This window comes from Gopherus evgoodei, chromosome 20 (genome assembly GCF_007399415.2).
Source record: "Gopherus evgoodei ecotype Sinaloan lineage chromosome 20, rGopEvg1_v1.p, whole genome shotgun sequence".
In the NCBI taxonomy this organism is placed as follows: domain Eukaryota; kingdom Metazoa; phylum Chordata; order Testudines; family Testudinidae; genus Gopherus; species Gopherus evgoodei.
In genome coordinates this window covers 5,154,946-5,173,811 of record NC_044341.1, presented here as the reverse complement: position 1 = coordinate 5,173,811, position 18,866 = coordinate 5,154,946, and the positions used below count along the sequence as shown (strand labels likewise).

At 45.4% G+C, this 18,866-nt stretch overlaps 1 protein-coding gene across 1 annotated transcript in view; it reads right to left on the bottom strand.

Annotated features, from left to right (window-relative positions):
• The window catches only part of CSMD2 (CUB and Sushi multiple domains 2), a 531,569-nt gene that overhangs the window by 69,866 nt on the left and 442,837 nt on the right, over positions 1-18,866 (bottom strand). The window contains 5 exon segments of the mRNA XM_030539111.1: positions 337-417; positions 7,970-8,115; positions 10,047-10,224; positions 14,318-14,506; positions 17,113-17,322. Of these exon segments, the coding sequence (XP_030394971.1) occupies positions 337-417; positions 7,970-8,115; positions 10,047-10,224; positions 14,318-14,506; positions 17,113-17,322 (804 nt within the window).

Below are 18,866 nucleotides of genomic sequence, written 5' to 3'. Positions count from 1 at the left end.
CCTGCTACACACTTTAATTGCCTGAGACATCTTAATGCAGCAGGATGTGACTGAGGCAAATAGCTCTGTACATTTCTGAACACGGACTGGGCTTTCATAGGAGATGTGTCCTTGCAGTTACACCAGTGAGGATAAAAGACTATCAAATCCAGCTGATTCGGTGCATAAGCCAGTCACCGAACTGGGGCAAGCCCTCCAACCTCCCATGCTGACTAGTGCAGAATTAGATGGGTTCCTCTGAAGCACATAGCACTGGAACCAAGATACCAGCTACAGGGAGCTCTCCTCTGTTCTGATGCAGCCTATCCTACGGGGATGGGTGTGGGGAGAAGATACCTATGTTAAATTCTTCATTCTCAGTGATGATTTCGGCATTGGGAACAATGGTCGGAGGGTGGCATTTGAAGAGCTGATAGGCTGAAAAGAAAGAAAAACAGCAAACATCAGGGCATGGAATTGCTTCCAACAGGATGTGACTTGTCGGGACAAGGCTCGCATATGCCTAACAACCACTCAGTATGGTACAAGGATCTGTTTCTCTGAAATAAACTGCCACCCTGCGGCATGGAAAAAGGGTGGAGAACCCAGCAGTATCAATCTCAGTTACTTATCTGGTCCCCATTACCCTGAGCATCTCACAATCTTCCATCCTCACAGCACCTCCGACAGGCAGGGCAGTGCTATTGTCCCCACTGTACAGATGGGGAACTGAGGCACAGAGATGCTAAATTTAGTGGAAGGTCCAACAGAAAGATTGCAGCAGGGCCCATGTTCCCCTAGTTCCAAGCTAGCCCCGTAACCCCTGGACCATCCTCCCTCTCTCTTGGTACGGCCATGGCTGAGCCTTAGTTTATACTTAACACCTTATGAAAATATCATCGACTTCGTCCTTCCCCAGTATGTGAACCCCCATTATCAGGACTGTACAGTTCTGGCTCAGGCTCCCTACATTATCCCAGCTTTGTTCAGTGCCTGCCACAGCCAAAGCCAGTGCTGAAATACCCAACGGATTCCAACATAGGTCCAACATGGCTTCTGAGAAAGGGCAGGTGAGGAGATGCAAGACACCCCCCAGTATTATTAGTGTTGTTGTAGCCATGTTAGTCCCAGGACATGAGAGAGGCAAGAAGGATGAAGTAATATATTTTATTGGACCCACCTCTGTTGGTGGAAAAGACAAGCTTATGAGCTTCACAGAACTCTTCCTCAGGTCTGGAGAAGGTAACCAGAATGCCCAAGCTAAACATAAGGTGGGACAGATTGTTAAGCATAAGAATTTCACACATATTGTAGGAGACCACTTAAATTGAAGTGGACAGTTAACACCTCTCCAGTCACAGGACAATGGAGAGTTAATAGGCAGCAGGACACTAAAAAAAACATGGACTTGTTTTATGCCTATTACAACAATTTCCAAAACACCCTGCTGTCTACTAACTTATCATTGTCCTATGATTGCAGAGGACCCCTCGCCCACCTTGTCTCTCTCAGGTCCTTAGGATCGTGTCTATATTGAGAATCAGCACCATGGACAGCACACTATGCAGCACTTCTCCTCCCAGGAAACAGATGAATGGAAGGAGAGTGAAAAGAAGACTACAGGAAACCCTATATGGTGCTGGGCTACAGCAATTTGTTCACAAGAACATCTTCCTCAGCAGTCTTAGTCTGCCTAGAATGCCATCTATAGCACACTACAAAGCTTCCATGCCCAAAGTCACTGGGAAGAAAGCTCTGTATTCGTATGAAAGAGTAGAAGGCTTAGTTCGTGAACAGATGAAGGGTGACTGGTGTTTACTAAGTGACTCGTGTGCAGAGGTGATGGGATCATCCCCAGAGTCTGAGCTACTTAGTGGAAGAGACTGGACAACCTCAATCGGATTAGATCAATCTGGGAATAACCAGGATGGGTGGAAATCTTGTTCTGCTCTGCAGCCAAGTGAATAATTCACAATAAACAATTTTTCTGAGAATTTCATCTTTGATCCCTGTCCTTGAACTGAGATTGCAAAATTCACACTGACTTGTCACTTGGAATTATTCATTATTTTATTCTGCAAATAATTCCTGGGATGCAGCTGGTTTGAACTTCCAATTGAGAATATTAAAATTGAAGATGCAGGTTGCAGTGCACAGTGTAAATTCCCTGGTATGCGATGTAAAAAACAATAGTGCAGGTTTGAACCAGGTGTTTAATTATACATTTCTCAGCTGGCGCTGTGTTGGTGAAATAAAGAAACTATCCAGTCAGGGAACAAAACCAATACCGTTTGACTTATGGGCCTGGCAAAACACAACAATGAGGAAATTTTACAATTGAACATAGAGCCTGAAATGAACTGCCAGAAAATATTCTAGAACTTGAGCAAAATAATTTGCTGCTCACCAGTAGATGAGTGCATAATGGTTTCACACTCTAAACCCTATGGAGATGAACACACAAGGGATGTGAACGTGGTTAAAACATCTCCTTTTGGATCTGAGTAACTCTTTTTGGAAAGCATTTTCTGAGGTCAGTCCTATTCTATCATACCCCTCCCACCGAGCCTGGGCCACCATAAACTTCTCTGCAATTGGTGTCAGCCTGCTAAGCCCAGATGTAGATGATCCACCTACTAAAGAGGAGATAATTTTCACTAACTCTACAAAGCTAGTGGAAACATCAGCAGCAGAACAATGTTCTTAAGACTTTAATATAATGTATTTAAGTGCCTAAATTAGGATTTAGTTGCTTAACTTTAGACACCTACTCACCCCTCTCTGTGCCTCAGTTTCCTCATCTATAAGTTTGGGGTACAATAACCTCTCCTACTTCATCAGAGAGGCTGTGAGGCTCAATTAATGTTTATGAAATGTTTGGAAAGAGTTGGATGAAGAGGGTAATTTATTTTTACCCATGCACTGCCTAAGGGCAGTGTATGGCCCAACGTTTGCAAAAGAAAACAAATTCCCGACATCATCATAATGAGCTAAGCTTGAACAGAGGAGATCAAAGGGAACTGTCAGATCTGTGATTCTGTGAGATGCCTTCTATACAAGTTCTTTGCAACATACCAAAAAGTTACAGTGAAATGATGAGCTAATGAGCAGGAGAACAATGCATGTTCCAGAGATCTGGGCAGTATAACTGCTGAAACCTGTCACTTCTCCTGCAAAGCTTCTTTGGTCATGGAGGAATAAAAGGGAAGGAGGGGGAGGAAATGGGAGTGAATTTCCCATCAGCCATTTTGTCAAGCTCCCAGAAATAAACACTTGCTTGAAGACGCCGAACCTTTGCTCCTCTGGACACTCTGCCTCTGGATAAACAACTGGTGCTTTATTATGGCCACAGAAAACAAGGAGAGGGAGAAAAAGCCCCAGAAGAAAGATCAAAGGTTGGACAACTGCTTTAATGGCAGAAGCATCTCTGCAAAGACTTATTTTCATGTAAATAAAATTCCACGCTAGTGGTATGTCTGTACTGCAATCGGGGAGAGTGATTGCAGCGCATGTGGACATACCTGAGCTACCTTTAATCCCGCTAACTTGGGCACCAGAGCAGGGAAGCAGCGGAAGCCTGGAATCCTTGGTGCTTAACTCGGGAGGTGGGCCCGCACTGCAGTGTATGTGCTGCAGCTACTTCACTGCTCCAGGACCTGAGCCAGCGCCATTAAAGTTAACTCAAGTGTGTTCAGAGCACTGCAATCACACCCCGTGATCGCAGTGTAGACACACCCTAAGTGGCAGACTGGGCTTTAGGCCAAGATTTTCAATGGTGATTGATTATTCCATTTTGGGGAGCTCAACTTGAGTCACCATAAAGGGGCCTGATTTTCCAAGTCTGGATACTTAGCACTTTCTCTCAGCGGTCCCCTTTAAGGAGATGGCACCGTGGTGGGACTCAAAAATCCCAGGTTTAATCCCAGCACTGCCACTGACCTGCTGTGTGACCATGGGCAAATTTCTCTGCCTCTGTTTCCCCTCCCAACCTCTGTCTTTTCTATACAGACTGTGAACACTTTGGGCCAGGGACTGCCTCTCACTAGGTATGCACAGCACCTAGCAGGAGGAAGCCCTGATCTCGAATCTAGGTGCAACCATAAAAAGGAGAGAATAATTTCCTTTCTTTTATGTTACAGTGGGATAAAGATTCCAGAGTCCAAGGCTGAATTAATCCCCTGATTGTGGAATATATATATATAACTAAACCCAGGGGGATATGCAAACAACACATCTAGGAAAAAGAAAGAGAAATGCTATTTGCAAGCTTTAAAATGGATGTTTGACAGTGGAGAATAAAAAAAAAACCCAGACAAAATTTAAATTAAATGCTATTTTAAAATGCTTGACAGCATCTATTTAAGTGGAGAGATAACCCAGCAATTGGAGCATCAGTCTCTATTCCTTAATGGGCTACATTTCAATACAGGGCCATCATTAAGACGGTTTCAGCATCTGGATAACACCGCACTGATACACCTTCCTCTGAAAGCACCCTGATGTGCCTGCACTACAACAAAGTGCAACCTTTTTCTTTGAAACACCACTGAGACCCACCCTTGAGTTACTGTGCCATAAACACCCTTTCTCATCACTTTCACACATCAGGTTCTTGGGCTGCTACTTGAAACAAGCATTTAATAATAGGTGTGACATCATCAAGTTTCAAGGGATGCTGCCAACCTTTCAGCCTCCCTGAACCATTCCTTTTCCAGGAGATGCTTCCCTGTAGGTGTTAAAAGGGGGGTGGTTCCTGTAAGCGGGTGATGCTCATCATTGCATTGGGGAAGATATTTAATGGGATGTCTTGTGTGCCCGACCTAAGAAAGCCTGTGAATCCACAAAGAGAAAAATTCTGATCTCAGTTGCAATGTGGCAGATCCAGAGGAAACTCTATGGAACTCAGTGGACTTACACTGGCATATGGTTGGCACTGTCAATGAATCCACCCACTTTGGTCAACCAGGGAGCCACCTGCACACAAATTTTCTGTTGTACTATGTGCAACTTATCCACTGAAGTATACAAAGCTTGAGCAGAACAGAGCAGAATCTGACCCTATGTCTTTTTATCATGGTGTATGCACAGAGAAAGCATTAATAGTAACAGTATTCAGTCCCCAAGAGAGACGGTTGCAGAGCATTAAACAGACCACAGGCTGTATGCCTCCCCGCCACACCAGGATGAAGATTACCATTGGAATGGAATGATTTGGGGAGGGTTAAACAGCCGGCAATCAATCTTTAAATACTTTGTGGAAGTTGGTTGCTCAGGATGAGGGTGAAGGCATGAGTTGGTAGAAGGAAGATGCCTGAGGCTGAAATGGGGATCATATGAGTGGAGTGAATATCAGATGATTCAGCTGCTTATTTCCTGGTTGTTTTCTGGTTAGCTCTGGTGGGATATGTAATCTAAGCAACCTCAACTCAACTTAACATTAATTAACAGAGATGCAGATGATTTCTGATAGGTCATTTTTAAAAAAAATGAAAATTCTCACTGAAATCTTAAATTTCAATGAAAAAAATAATGGATGAAATTTGTGCACTTTTTTTTTACATTTTTCAACCAGCTCCATCAATAAAGTTTTTAGCCACAGTTTATACTGAGGTTCCATTTCTATGTATTCTATAAAGGGGTTAATAAACCAGGAATAGATGCTTTAATAGATGGTTAAGCAACGGCTCCTGAGTACAAGAGAGCAACAGGTTGATCACAACCACAGTTTATAACTAGGCTTTGCACAGTTTGATTTGTATCAATTTAAATATTCACTATTGTGCAATCTGGGTGTTAAGATTTTATTCTGATTTGTATCAATTTAAATTTTTGCAATTGTGGGAAATTATGAAGGGTTCAGATGAGGTGGGGCTAGACACTAGTTATTTAAGGACAGCTGAAATTCAAAGAGTTAATGCTTTACAACCATTAAAACACAAAACAGCCAACATCACATGGCAAAATATACAAAGCAAATATCCTTAAAGCAAACTCTAATAAGTTCTTGGGTGGGATTTTTCTTACTTTGCCCAACTGTAACCTTCAATTATTATCAAAATATTTTTTCATCTGTGTATGGTGAAATCAACATTTAGTGACATTTACCAATAAAAGTCTGATCCTGCCAAGCCTGCTTATAACCATCTAATTGCTGAGGTGCTTATATACATACTACTCATGACTATAACATGCTCCTTAGACGTCTGCTTGGGCGGCCTGACCTGGACCCAAGCCCACCCGACCTGATTCGAGAGGGTAGAGTCATTTTCCAACCTGACCGACCCGACTCTGGTCCCTGAACCTGGGTCAGCGCCATGGCTGCCTACTGCCCATGGGGTCAGCTGTCCTCCCCTGCAAGCCCTGCTCCTGCTGGCTGCTGCCCACTGCTGTGCTGTGCGTGGACTGCAAAGTAAGCAGTGTCAGGACTCCTTGGCACACTCACCTTGGCACACTCACACCCACAGCGCCCCCACATCAACCCCACGGGCAGCAGGAAAAGAGCTGAGCTGACCCGAGCGGGTCTGGTTGTTTTCCCAACCAACTTGCACCCAACACTTATAGTCGGGTTAGGGTGGGTTCAGGTCGGATGCAGGGCTTAAATGCTTATGACATCTTATTAATCACTTACTAGTCCTTTACAGAATTATAGGGTTGGAAGGGACTACAAGGTTAATTTAGTCTAACTCCCTGCCAAGATGCAGGACTTGTGTCTTAACCATTTAATAACAATACCTGACTCTTACACAGTACTTCTCTTTAGAGCATAAAGAACATTCAGAAAAATAACTTTAATATAAAGCGTGAATATAAATATATTCTGGTGGGCTTTCACTATAGTAACTCTGGTCTCCAACTCCCAGTAAAGGAAGCGTCAATTGACTTGCAGTAGGATTTATGTTCTGCTCCCTTCCATTTTCAGATTTTCTGTGTTTTTTTTTTGTGCATAACTGTTATACACACATCCCTTGTGTATTAATACACACCTTATTGTGTTTCGCAGTAATCAAGCAATTCCCCCAGAAGCCTAGCAAAGATTCTTTAAACTTAGCCTGGCCATGTAATACTGGCCTTTCCATTATTGGACATAACATTTGGTGTTCTATACAGACTGGCATGTAACTGATATTAGACTTCATTGCAGTTGTTCCAAGTGAATTATTGTGAGGAGTGGAAGGTCATTTTCACCTTTTCTGAAATCCCAGAATTGTCATAGGTTCTTGTTTGCTAATCCAATTTAAAACTGGACTCTTGTTTAGTGGTGGGGTGAAAATGCTCTTATTTACAACATCATACCTAACATTTCTTGAGCATGTGACTCACTCAGACCAAAGAATCCCCGAATAATTTAAGGAATCATTTCTCTCACTGGGAAATGAAGCCACCTCTGGGCTGGAACGTGACTGTGGTTTAACAGAGCACAGCAAGGCTACCCAAGCAGTTTAGCATGGGACTGGAAGAATATCACCATATCCAACTGAAACTGCAAGCAGTGGGAGTGTTAGGGAACAAAATGGATTGACATGAAATAGAATTTCTCAAGGAGAGCAGTATTAATAGCTGTCACCTTGTGAGATATGCCATAGGATCATAGGATATGCCATAGGATCACAGTTGCTAGTTTGCAAGAGTTTGATTTGTCTTCTGATTATCAGGAAATTGCTGATATATTTCTGCTTCTGCATGGCATATGCATGCCTACTTTGCACGTGAAATTATAAGTGTGTGCATAAGGCAGGCATTTGCACGTGCAAAATTGCACAGATACTTCAGGTCCCAACTCTCTGAGAGCCAGACCCTTCATGATAGGTCTTATCTGAGAGATGGTGCTTCAAGCAGCAGGGTATTTTCTGTATCTCGCACTCTAAATATATCCATTTCATGAGCATTATTCCTCCTCCTGATGACCCACAACTGGCTCAGACCCCTCTACATGCAACAAAATCGTGGGGCAAGAAGTTAAAACACAGGCTGCTCAATGAGCAATACAGACCATAGAAATAGATAGCAAAGATCCCTCCGTTGGTTGCATCACTGTGGAATTTCATCAAGATCTGGTTGGAGGAGCTTTGGGCAGATTTCTTCACTGAGTTCCCCGTGAACATGCCCAGCTGTGGGGCTGTTTGCTGTGGTCCATCCCTGAAAGCACAAGTCAGAAAGAACACAACCACATTCCACCTTTCCCTGTTATCCCAGGTTGGGATCGGCCTCTTGGCACGCCGATGCACACATACACACAACGTCCTGTTCTTTCCTGCCCTATCTTTGTTTTCACCACCCCAATCTGCGACATTAGGTTTCCCATTACTCCTTTGGCAGCCAATAACTACATTTCCACAGTGGTATAAGTGGATTCTCCTCAGGCTGGCCCATATAATTGCAGGCAATAGGGACTCCAGATGTAACTAGTGATCTGCTTCTGAAGAGAGGGTTCATCTCAGCTTTCTGAACATTCATCACCTGCCTTTGGGGAATTAAGGCCAGATGTTCCAAAGAGCTCTGCACTTTGGTGCACAGTGGATGCTGAGCTCCTTTGAATGTCCAGCTCCAGCAGTGGGCACTGAGCACTTGAAAATGTAGCTCTGAGGTCTTTACGAAGTTTGGCCCATGTACCCCCCTTGATGGACCAATGTGAGTGGAGTTATTGATGTGCCGGGCATGACTTCTCCTTCCCTATCCTAAGAGGAGATGAAGATCCTACCCTGCCATGCTCCTGGAGCCAAATTCTCAGCTGATGTAAATCAGCCTAGCTACACTGTCTTTGGTGGAGCTATGCCCATTTACACCAGCTAAAGACCTGGCTCCTGATCTCTGGGAGCTTGTGTTTGAACCCAGCTCTCCATTCCTGAAGCCATGCTGTGCACTTGCTCTGAGTGAAAGACAGCTACTTATGTCTGATGACAAAGCAAAGGCTAAAGAGGACATCAGCAAACGTAGTATTTCCCCCCTGTTCTATATCTATCTAGTACCACAAAGTCGTTCTGCAAAGGAATAAACAAGCCCAGGAAAACATCTGCTGGGGAAATCTGAAGCAAAAGGCAATTCCTGTTATGCTAGTTTGAACCAGACTCATTTCATCTAAATTCAGCTTGAGGTAAAGACCCTGTTTGCCATTCATAAAAGTATCCTCTGTCAAGAGATTTTCTCTTATTCCCTTCAGCAGAGCATTTCAGAGATGAAGGGCCAGGCTGAGGAGAGAAGCCAGCAGGTGGAGGAGGGACCTGTAACCTAACAATGTCCAGTCTCAGCTGGGATGATGTCCTGCATTTGCCCCCAGCAGAGATGCAGTGTCTAGAGAGAGTAATTGGGTCAGACTGGCCGCACGAGGGTGGCGTTTGTTTAAACTGCGCACAGCATGGGTTTGATTTCTCTGTTTTTGAACAGGCGGTGATCACAGAATTGGAGCTTGGAAAGACCCATTGCCATTCAGTCCCTAGACAGTATTTATCCTCCAGGGGCCAAATCTTCGGTTGCTGTAAATGGCATAACTCCAATGACGTCAACGGGAAAAGGATGGTGAGAACTCAAAGTCACTGGAGCTACGGCCAATGTACATCGGCTGAGGATCCATCTACAGATCTTTGTCCTGTCCCAAATGAAGGGGGTTTCTACCAGTTCCTTTAGGAAACCAGCCCATGTTCACTCTCATTCCCTCTGGGTACTTTTCATTTGAAATCCAGCCTAAGTTTTAGGTTAAGATCACAGAAGCTAAGTTTGGACATGACCTGTCAGCTCATCTTGTCCATTCCCCTTTGGACAGCACATGACTCTATGGAGAAAGGGCCTATCAGATGCTGAGCTGATACTTACTAGGCCAAATTCCCATCACTCCTAGCTATATTCCAAACCCCTCCAGAAGCATCTTCTCTCCCCCCCGCACCTCTCCCACAATGCTTTATAATGGCCCAGTCCAGCAAAGCACTCAAGCACATGAATAATGCTGTTGAAGCCAATGGAACTATTCCCATGAGCGAATGCTTTGCTGAACCGGCGTCCAGATCCCTACAGATCAGGCAGACAGGCCGACTGACCGATGGAGTCAGTTCTCATGCGCCCGCCGAGGCACCCACCAGATGGTGATGAAGTCATTGTAGGGCTCCATTTGCAGCAGGGTGAAGTTGAGATGAATCCCATACCCGGCAGACATTGTGATGAGCCAGGTGCAGTCCTGGGAATTGGGGTACGGGTTGGGGAAGCCTGGGGAGTAGACCGTGCCATTCTGGGTGGTGATATTTCCTCCGCATGGGACTGCACGTCATTAACAACAAAGAGAAACACGAACACAATTAACAAAACCCTCCTGGATCCCTTGCCCCCCTTCCCCTCCCCTCCCTTCCTTCCCCGGCTGTGAACCTCCTCCCTCCAGTTGAGCAGAGATGGATACATGGCTCACTCTTGCGCCCAACGATGCTGATCTGCTCCTCAGCCCCAGAGGATGATTCAGGAGTGATCTGAGAGTCAGAGGCTGATCCAGATGTCTGACTATAGCTCCCAGCTCCCGTTAGCCCAGAAGGTTCAAGATAAAGGCAAGATTTGAATTCCATTTCCTTTGCACAGTGTCAACAGGGAACAAGCCAGCACTGAGGGCTGCAGTGACTGGTCTCAACAAATACATGAGATGACAGAGATAGAGCAGCTAGACAAGACAGTGGTTCTGATTATAGATGGATCCAGCCCAAAACCTTGGACCCAACCCAATGTGCACGTTAGGAATCTGCGGATCCTGTCCTAAACTTTTCATCTGCATCATGTTAACAGTAAACCCTGCTTAGTGCTTCAGTGCTGGGCAGAAACGATCAGAGGCTTTTGGTACCCAGTTGACAGCCAGGTGCGCTGATAAACCACACCCCATGCTCCAATACAGGGACTAGGGTTCTCCAGCCACGTGTACCCATGGGGGAACAGCATGCTCCTAAACCCGTCAGTGGGCAAAGCTACCCAACCATAAATAAGCCAAGACCTGGGCCAGAACTGCTGGACATCTGGTGTTTTAGAGAGCGGATCTGAGAGTAGGGGTGGGGATTATTACTAGTAGTTATTTGCATGACAGCAGATGAGTGGCACATAGGGAACAGACCCCAGGCTTCCTGAGCCCCACACCTAGGTTTTACCCACTGCATCATGCCGCCTCTCTAGGATGCAAGATTTTGGATGGAGAACCTTTTCCAATCTGCTTGGAACAGCGTTGGTAGATTTCCAGAGCGTGATTAGTCCCCTGCAGACAGGACTGTCTCTCACACCTTGTGTGCCTGATTCTCTTCTTGCTTACACACAGCGTTTCACGCCGGAGTCGCTCCATTGTCTTCAATGGAGTTAGTTCCAATTAATGGTGTAAATCACATCCGAGGCAGGCCCTGTGTATTTAGTGCCTAATCCCACTTTGCCTATTCATGTGAGCAGTCCAAGTGAGAGTATGTGTGTACGCACGCAAACAAACACACACACACACACACACACACACACACACCCCTTATATAACAGGGATGAGATTTTCAAAACCACCTCGGAGACTGGGATGCTCATTTCCTCTCGTTTGTAATAAAAACAGTGCAATCCAGTGATTCCCAAGGGAATCCCTTCAGTGGCTTTAGAAATCTCAGCCTATACAGATTTATTTCAAAAACACTACTTCTCTTACAGTTAAATGGACTTTCCTCTGTGACCTGCATGGGAAGGGGAGACTGTTGGACTATGGCAACCATTACTCATGGGCAGCTTCTATGCAAAAATAGACAGCGATTGGTGATTGTGTTTAAGAATCTGGAAAGGGAGCATCTGCAGTGATATGAATAGTGCTAACACCCAGAGTGCGCAGTGACTCCTCGGCAAAACCACCACCCCAAACTGTACTTAATCACCTCTTACTGCATCTAAGTATGTGGCTTCTGAATCATCACATTTAGAAGTATAGCAGGACATGCCAATTGCTTTGTATTCCCTTCCTCGTGGTGTAGCTGGGTTCTTGCTAAAGAAAGCAAGCAGGGACGAAAGAAAGGGCTGGATGGAAAATGTGGGTAGAACGGTTATTTAAATACCTTAGGGGCTTGCTCCTGCTACCTCCAATGATTAGTGAAGTCAACGAGCATTGCGGGTGTGCAGCACCTGCGGCGAGAGCTCAGCACCTTACAGGACTGGGTGCTAATGGGGGGATATTCAGCCACATCTTCAGCGGGTGTGTATCACCAGAGCTCCTTTGAAGTCAATTGACACCAGCTGACATGGCCCTTTATGTTTTATGTTCTCTAGAGCTAAGGAGTCTTGATTCAAAAGAGAAAAACAAACGTAGCCCCCCAGTAAAAGGCAAGTTTGGGAGCAACTGGTACAAGCCATCCTGCTTACAGGGGGAATCTTGCACTTAAGGTTTTATATAAAAGACCCCGGTACAGTAAACTGCACATAACTCAGTCGTTCTCTCGGACTGATGAAAGGCCAAGATAGCCTTGCTGGGGTTTGAACAGAGAAACTACACATTTCAGACTGAACGTCAAGAACACCGAGCCATCCACTCCGGCTAACACCCTGAAACCACTCTTGGAAATCAGAGCGGCAGACACAGGTTTTGCAAACGGAGACTCTTGCTAAGATCCTTACAGAACTCCACCTCCAACAGGGAAAGATTCAGCAGCATTTCAGTGATGCAGCAGTCATTGCACAAGGGAGACCAGACTGAACATTGACACAATCCTACCACTGAAGCCCGATAGCTGCAAGTGTATTTTCCCAGCAGGGGCTCAGCTCAATGGTGGTGATTAAATTTACTTCAGCGCAGCACTGGGTGTTGCGAACACAAAGCACGGAGCTGATCAAAGCCCCAGTTCTTTACCTTATTTATTTAGCTGCTCCGACACATCATAAAGTTCTGACTTTGATAGGTGTTTGAACGGGAAAAGGGCAAAACTTATTTAGAACAATAAAACACTGTTCTAATCAGGCTCAGTGTCAGCATGAAATAGCAGGCTGGGAAAGGAGGAAAAGTTTAAAAAAATAATAGAAAGAAAACCAGGCAGAGAATGCTGGCCATGTGTGGCCATAAACCTGTCCGAGAGCTGGCAGTAATTTCTCAGGGGTTAATAAATCAACAAAACGATGATGGTTTCTTAGCATAAGCAGGGAGCACAGATTCTGAAGTTGCCACATGACAGCGCTCAGGGAAATGTGCTCTGTGGGGAGCTTGCAGAGAAGACAAATCAACGCATTTACAATGTGGAGCCACTGTCCCTGGAGAAATTAAGAATTGATGAGATCTGGGTTCTAATTTTTGTCTCTGCCACTGAGTTGCTGGGTGACCATTGGCAAGTCACTTGAACGCTTTGTGTTTCAGCTCCCTCATCTGTACAATAGAATTGATAATACACGAGGCAGTGGAGCTCAGAAGGTTAGATGATTAGGATCTGTGAAGCCCACCTTTATCCTTGGAAGACAGGCATTATGGACCTGGTTCGCAGAGGTTCTGATAATGGGCGCTTTAAGTGCTCAGCACTTTCAGAAATCAGGCCCAACAGGCATATTCTTCTCAGGGCCATATACTGTCTTATTGCACAAGCACTACTCCCATTGATAGTCAGCAATGGAACAAGCAAAGAATAAAATGCTGATAGCCTGAAATGGGCTTGAATCATAACCCCGGATGCAAACACACCCTAACTTCAGTAGATGAACCCAAGTCCGGGTGTGAATTTTGCCACTCGCTCACACCTCTCAAAGTTGGCTGACCCTAACTCGCTGATCCAAACACTACCAGGGTCGAGACCTGTATCCGTACTCCACAGCTCAGGCCTGTTTCTGGCAGCAGCTTATGTTTCCAGAGAAACTTTCATCCTATAGGATCACAAAGCACTTTACGTTTTACAAATGTAAAGAGCCATGGACTGTACAAACAATAAGCACTTTGCTCACTGATGCAATGCAGCTGGCTCTGGGGTGAGACAAAGCAGCTGTTAAACAGTGCTCAGCAACGCTACACAAAGGCTTAGGAAAGGAAGAGCTATGCCCTCGAGGATCACATGAATAAAACAAAGAAACCACCAACCACATTTTTATCTCTTCTATTGCATTCCCCAGTATCACTGAGCTGCTGTTGTGAGCTTGTTCCTTTCCCACTAATCAGCATTGGCACAAAGCCAGACTGCATATGGTTTGAATGAACCTAGTCAGCAATCTGGACTTTGACTTAGAGAGAAGGTGGATTCAAAATACCAAGGCAATGTCATTTCCTCCTTCCTCCCAGATGATCCATCAAAATCCCCAAGGCAAACAAGTTAGAAGAAGCCAGTACTGAGCAGACTCCTTGGCTACCCAGAAAATCCCCATAATGTTCAAAGGTGACCCGATAAAGTCATACCTTCACACCTGGGCAGTGAGTGGTCCCAGTTCCTATTGGTGCCGTGCTGACACGTCAGGACTGGATGGCCAATCAGCTGGTATCCAGGAAGGCACTCAAAAGATACGGACTGGCCAACGTTGTAACCGGCTCCTCTCACAATGCCATTCGCGAAAGGCTCAGGGTCAGGACACTCTTGGAGTTCGTAGGCTGGAAATACAAGGAGACAGATTCTGTATTTCATGCTTTCCTCTAAAGGCTGGAGTCATTTTTCCCTCCTGCCAAGGGTTTCGTAGTGCTACAGCCACCATCCTCACCATATCTTGGTTGTCGCTCTAGAGGACGGAGGTATGATGGGTGGAGGAGGAAACGGGGCATAGGAGAGATAGCCAAAATGTCACCCCGATGGACAAAAATCCCTTGATAAATGCATGTCCTATGGCGGTAAATACCCCTTTCCTCCCTGCCTTATAGCTGGATTTAGGACCAGAAGGGCTTGAAGCTGGCATGATTAGGGATTTGGGGTGGCATGATTAAGGATTTTGGGTGAAATTCTGGCCCCAGCGAATTTAATGAGAATTTTGCCATTGACTGCAGTGGGGCCAGAATGCCACCATTAGATTCTTCATAATGCTGGGCGGGTTTGGTTTGGTGTTTTTTTTTAATGGTGACTCTATAAAGGGTTTAAAGAGCCAAACGTTCTTCTGAACGATAGTGACTAAAAAATCCTGCTACTTGTGGCAGGCATGGTCATGGAACAATGGGCCCCACTCTTGGTTTATCCTGTCTCTATGAGGACTATATCTGCAGAGTCAACCCATAGTTTGCTTCTAATGGGGGCAATCTGCCTGGTTTTTCAACAAAACAGAAATGGGTTTGGTGATAAATGGACAGCAATGGGCTAACATGCTCTGCCTGACATGATGAGTTGTTATTGATCAGCACAGCCAGAGCTAATTTCCATAGCAATTTCCATGAGATTACTCATGGTGCCTTGGTCTGGGCTTTTCCCCCTAAATCGTACAACAGCACATGAGTTACAGGGTGCAAGCACGGGCAAGCCGAGGGAAAATTAATGTTTTTAATTAGGTCTGAGTAGCTGCTTTTAGTGCTATTTCTGGGGAGTCTGCCCTTTGCCAGCCTTTGGCTGCATCACACGGACAGAGAGATATGCTCTGCCTTTTCCACTCCGAGGTTGCCTCTCTTTTGTGGTGGCAGGATCACTCGGCCCCCAGCTGCGGCACATCAAAGTCCACCCTCATCTCCTTCGTCACAAAACACACAGCTCCCCTGCAAGACACCTGGTCCCATCAATGCTTGAATCCACCAAGGATGGGGATGCAGAGAAGGCCAAGTGTTTTTGGAAATGTAGTACTCATGAGAGCTCCGGATTGACAGCCCTGCAGACTCAGATATACGCTGACCCATTCCCCTGGAGGTATATATAGAAACGGGGCTGTCTAGGCATATAAATGGAAATCTGCTTCTTTGGTCTGCTCAGCCCCTGGCTTCTTTTAGTGAGGCTGCCAGTGTATTGCAATGACCAATGGGCCCCTCAGCAGAGAGGGAAGGAACGAAGAGCGAATGAACCACGAGACTCAACAACCTGTGAGACGGCCCCTCCAAAGGCACATTAGTCAAGGGACATTGTGAGGGGAAACAGCACTGCTGTTGCTCATGCTACAGCTGGATGAACCAAGGAGCTCAGCATCCAGCGAACCAAGGAGCCCAGTGCCTTCCAAAAGCAGAAAATCCACACTGAGACGTTTCAACACACAACGCCCAAAGAGCTCCTGCCCAGAGGGTTTCACAGACTCACAGGCATTCACAGCTCAGGGGCCCACACGTTTAACAACAACTAGGGATCTGGGGTGCTCAATTTTTCAGGTGCCTGACTTAAGACACCTTAAATGGGGCTTGAATTTGATAGAGTTGAGCCCAATCGCCCTGAAAATCAGGACTCCCTGTAAAAAGAATGAGGAGTACTGTGGCACCTTAGAGACTAACAACATCTGATAAAGTGGGCTTTAGCCCACAAAAGCTTATGCCCAACATAAATTTGTTAGTCTCTAAGGTGCCACAAGGACTCCTCATTCTTTTTGCTGATACAGACAGGGCTACCACTCTGAAACCTGACTTCCTGTAAGATCATCTCAAGCTGAGGATACAAAACAAGAGGCTCTTCAAATTCACTGATCAGTTGTGAAACTTTAGTCCAGAGTTTCCTTTTGAATTGGTGCTAATTTATTTCTCTGCTCCCACTCATTCTCTGTTAAGATTCTCAAACCACGCCCAGCACCATGGCATATGAATATTCAGTTAAACTACTGCACCTCTTTTCTTTTAAATGTCCAGTTCCCCTCTCCACAACCCATCTCAGCACAAATCAAGAGTGCATCACAGCTCTAGGAAACAGAGAGGAGCTTTCAGGATCCAAACTTGACTTTTGACCTAGAAAGACAAGCACCTGCAAAATTTTAAAGCAAAGTCATGTCCATTAGGGACTACTTTTTATGGAATACGACAGTCTAGAGAGCCAAGATCAAAGTTAGTCTGGCCAGAATTAATTCTGAGGCATTTCACTGTTACAAAGCACTACAGGAACATATGTTATTTGCCTTAGGCCACCGCAGGATGAATGGAACCCAGCTATTAGGATTAAGTATGGATCTCATGTAACATCTTTCCACTCATTTGGATTAAGTCCTCATGATACAAATTCAACACAAGAGCTGCTCTTGTTCCATCTGTTCCCTCTCCATTGCCAGCCTTGGGGACAGGATTCTTCCTCCCTGCTTGTTTGGTGGCCTTGTTACCTTGGTATTCCAGCTTAAACCCTGGCTTGTTTTGTGAATGGTCGCTGTGGAAGTACACGGTGGTCTCGTGTGATGTTGACAGCAGGGAGCCCGGGATTTCAGTGCCGCTGAACCTGCCAATCACATTACTGGTGTCGTAAGGTCCATTCCGGATTTCAATGAAATCGTGGTTTGGCTCGGTGGAGAAGTTCAGAAACTGGATGTGGGCACCTGAGCAGGAGAAGAGCAGGAGAAGAAGAAATGAATGCAACAGTTAAGCCAGTCTGCTAGTTTGGAAATCGGCAAATACTGACGGGTCAAGAAGCAGGACCTGGAACTATGTTCATCAAGTGTCTGATGCCACAATAAGCCTGGTGGTGAACTGTACCAGGTGCATGCAGGTGGACTGAAGGAACCTGTGTATATGCAGGTAGAATACATTTGCTGTGCTGCTGAATGTCCCAGGTACATCTGGACAGACAGCACCTGCTGTACTGACGGTACCAGCTATCTCTTTCATTCCTGTTATTTCAATGGAGTGCTGCAACACACTAGGCAAAGTGGACACTCATCAGTTGAGCGCTGGAGCGTTGAACATTCATATTCTTTTAAAAAAGCATTCACTCCACTGTTCTTGTGGGAACTATTGCTTAAGAACATAGGCCCTTTGGGTATGTCTACATTGTATACTAGGCTCAGGCTCTGACTCAGGTGTGAGCCCAACTTCACACAAATCCATCTGACTCGGGTCTGCACTTAGGACACATCAGCTAGCTGGATGGGTGAGAGCCTGGGTCCAGCTGTGACTCAGTCCATGCCCTGTCACTTTGTAGTGTGGATGCAGGTCACACTGTAGACCCAGGTCAGAAGGTCTGTGCAGCGCAGTATAGACATGTTAGCATGGTTGAAAGATCCGGGTCCAGCAATTGCAAACCCAGATTTACAAAGCAGCCTGGATGCTTAAGCATGGGCAGGGAAACAGTGAGTCCACAAGCCGGAGTCTCACAAACGTGGCTTAGGGGACAGTGTAGACACACCCTTTATGTCTAAGCCACATACATCATGAAATAAGCTCACACCTTACCTTACCTCCATCCATCCAGAGAGAGGCGTCCCTCTGATCCCAGTAGTTCTCAACCTATTTACCATTGGGGGCTGCATATGTGGCCTAGAATATGTTTTATGGGCTGCATCCAATACTACCTATATGGCCCAGAGGATGTCACATGGGCCGCTGTCATAAACAGATAGTTAAGGGTTAATAGAACAGGAGTAATTCATGTCTCTTTTGCCTGTAAAGTGTTAACAAGATCAGTGAGCCTGGCTGTCACCTGACCAGAGGACCAATCAGGGGACAGGATACTTTCAAATAATAAATTCAGGATACTTTGGTTGTTGTTCACTCTGGGGGCTCAGAGGGACCAGACGTGCAACCAGGTTTCTCTCCAATCTCTCTGATACAGGCCCTTATAAGTTCAGAATGGTGAGTACTAGGTAGATAAGGTGAGTTAGACTTGTGTTTGTTTTCTTTATTTGCAAATATGTATTTGGCTGGGAGGAGTTCAAATGTGTATTTGGCTGAAAGGATTTTAATTTGTACTTGTCTGCTTAGGCAGGGAGGGTATTCCCAGTGTCTATAGCTGAAAGACCCTGCAACATATTCCATCTTAAATTTACAAAGATACATTTTACTGTTTTTTCTTTCTTTAATTAAAAGCTTTTCTTGTTTAAGAACCTGATTGTTTTTTTATTCTGGTGAGACTCCAGGAGACTGG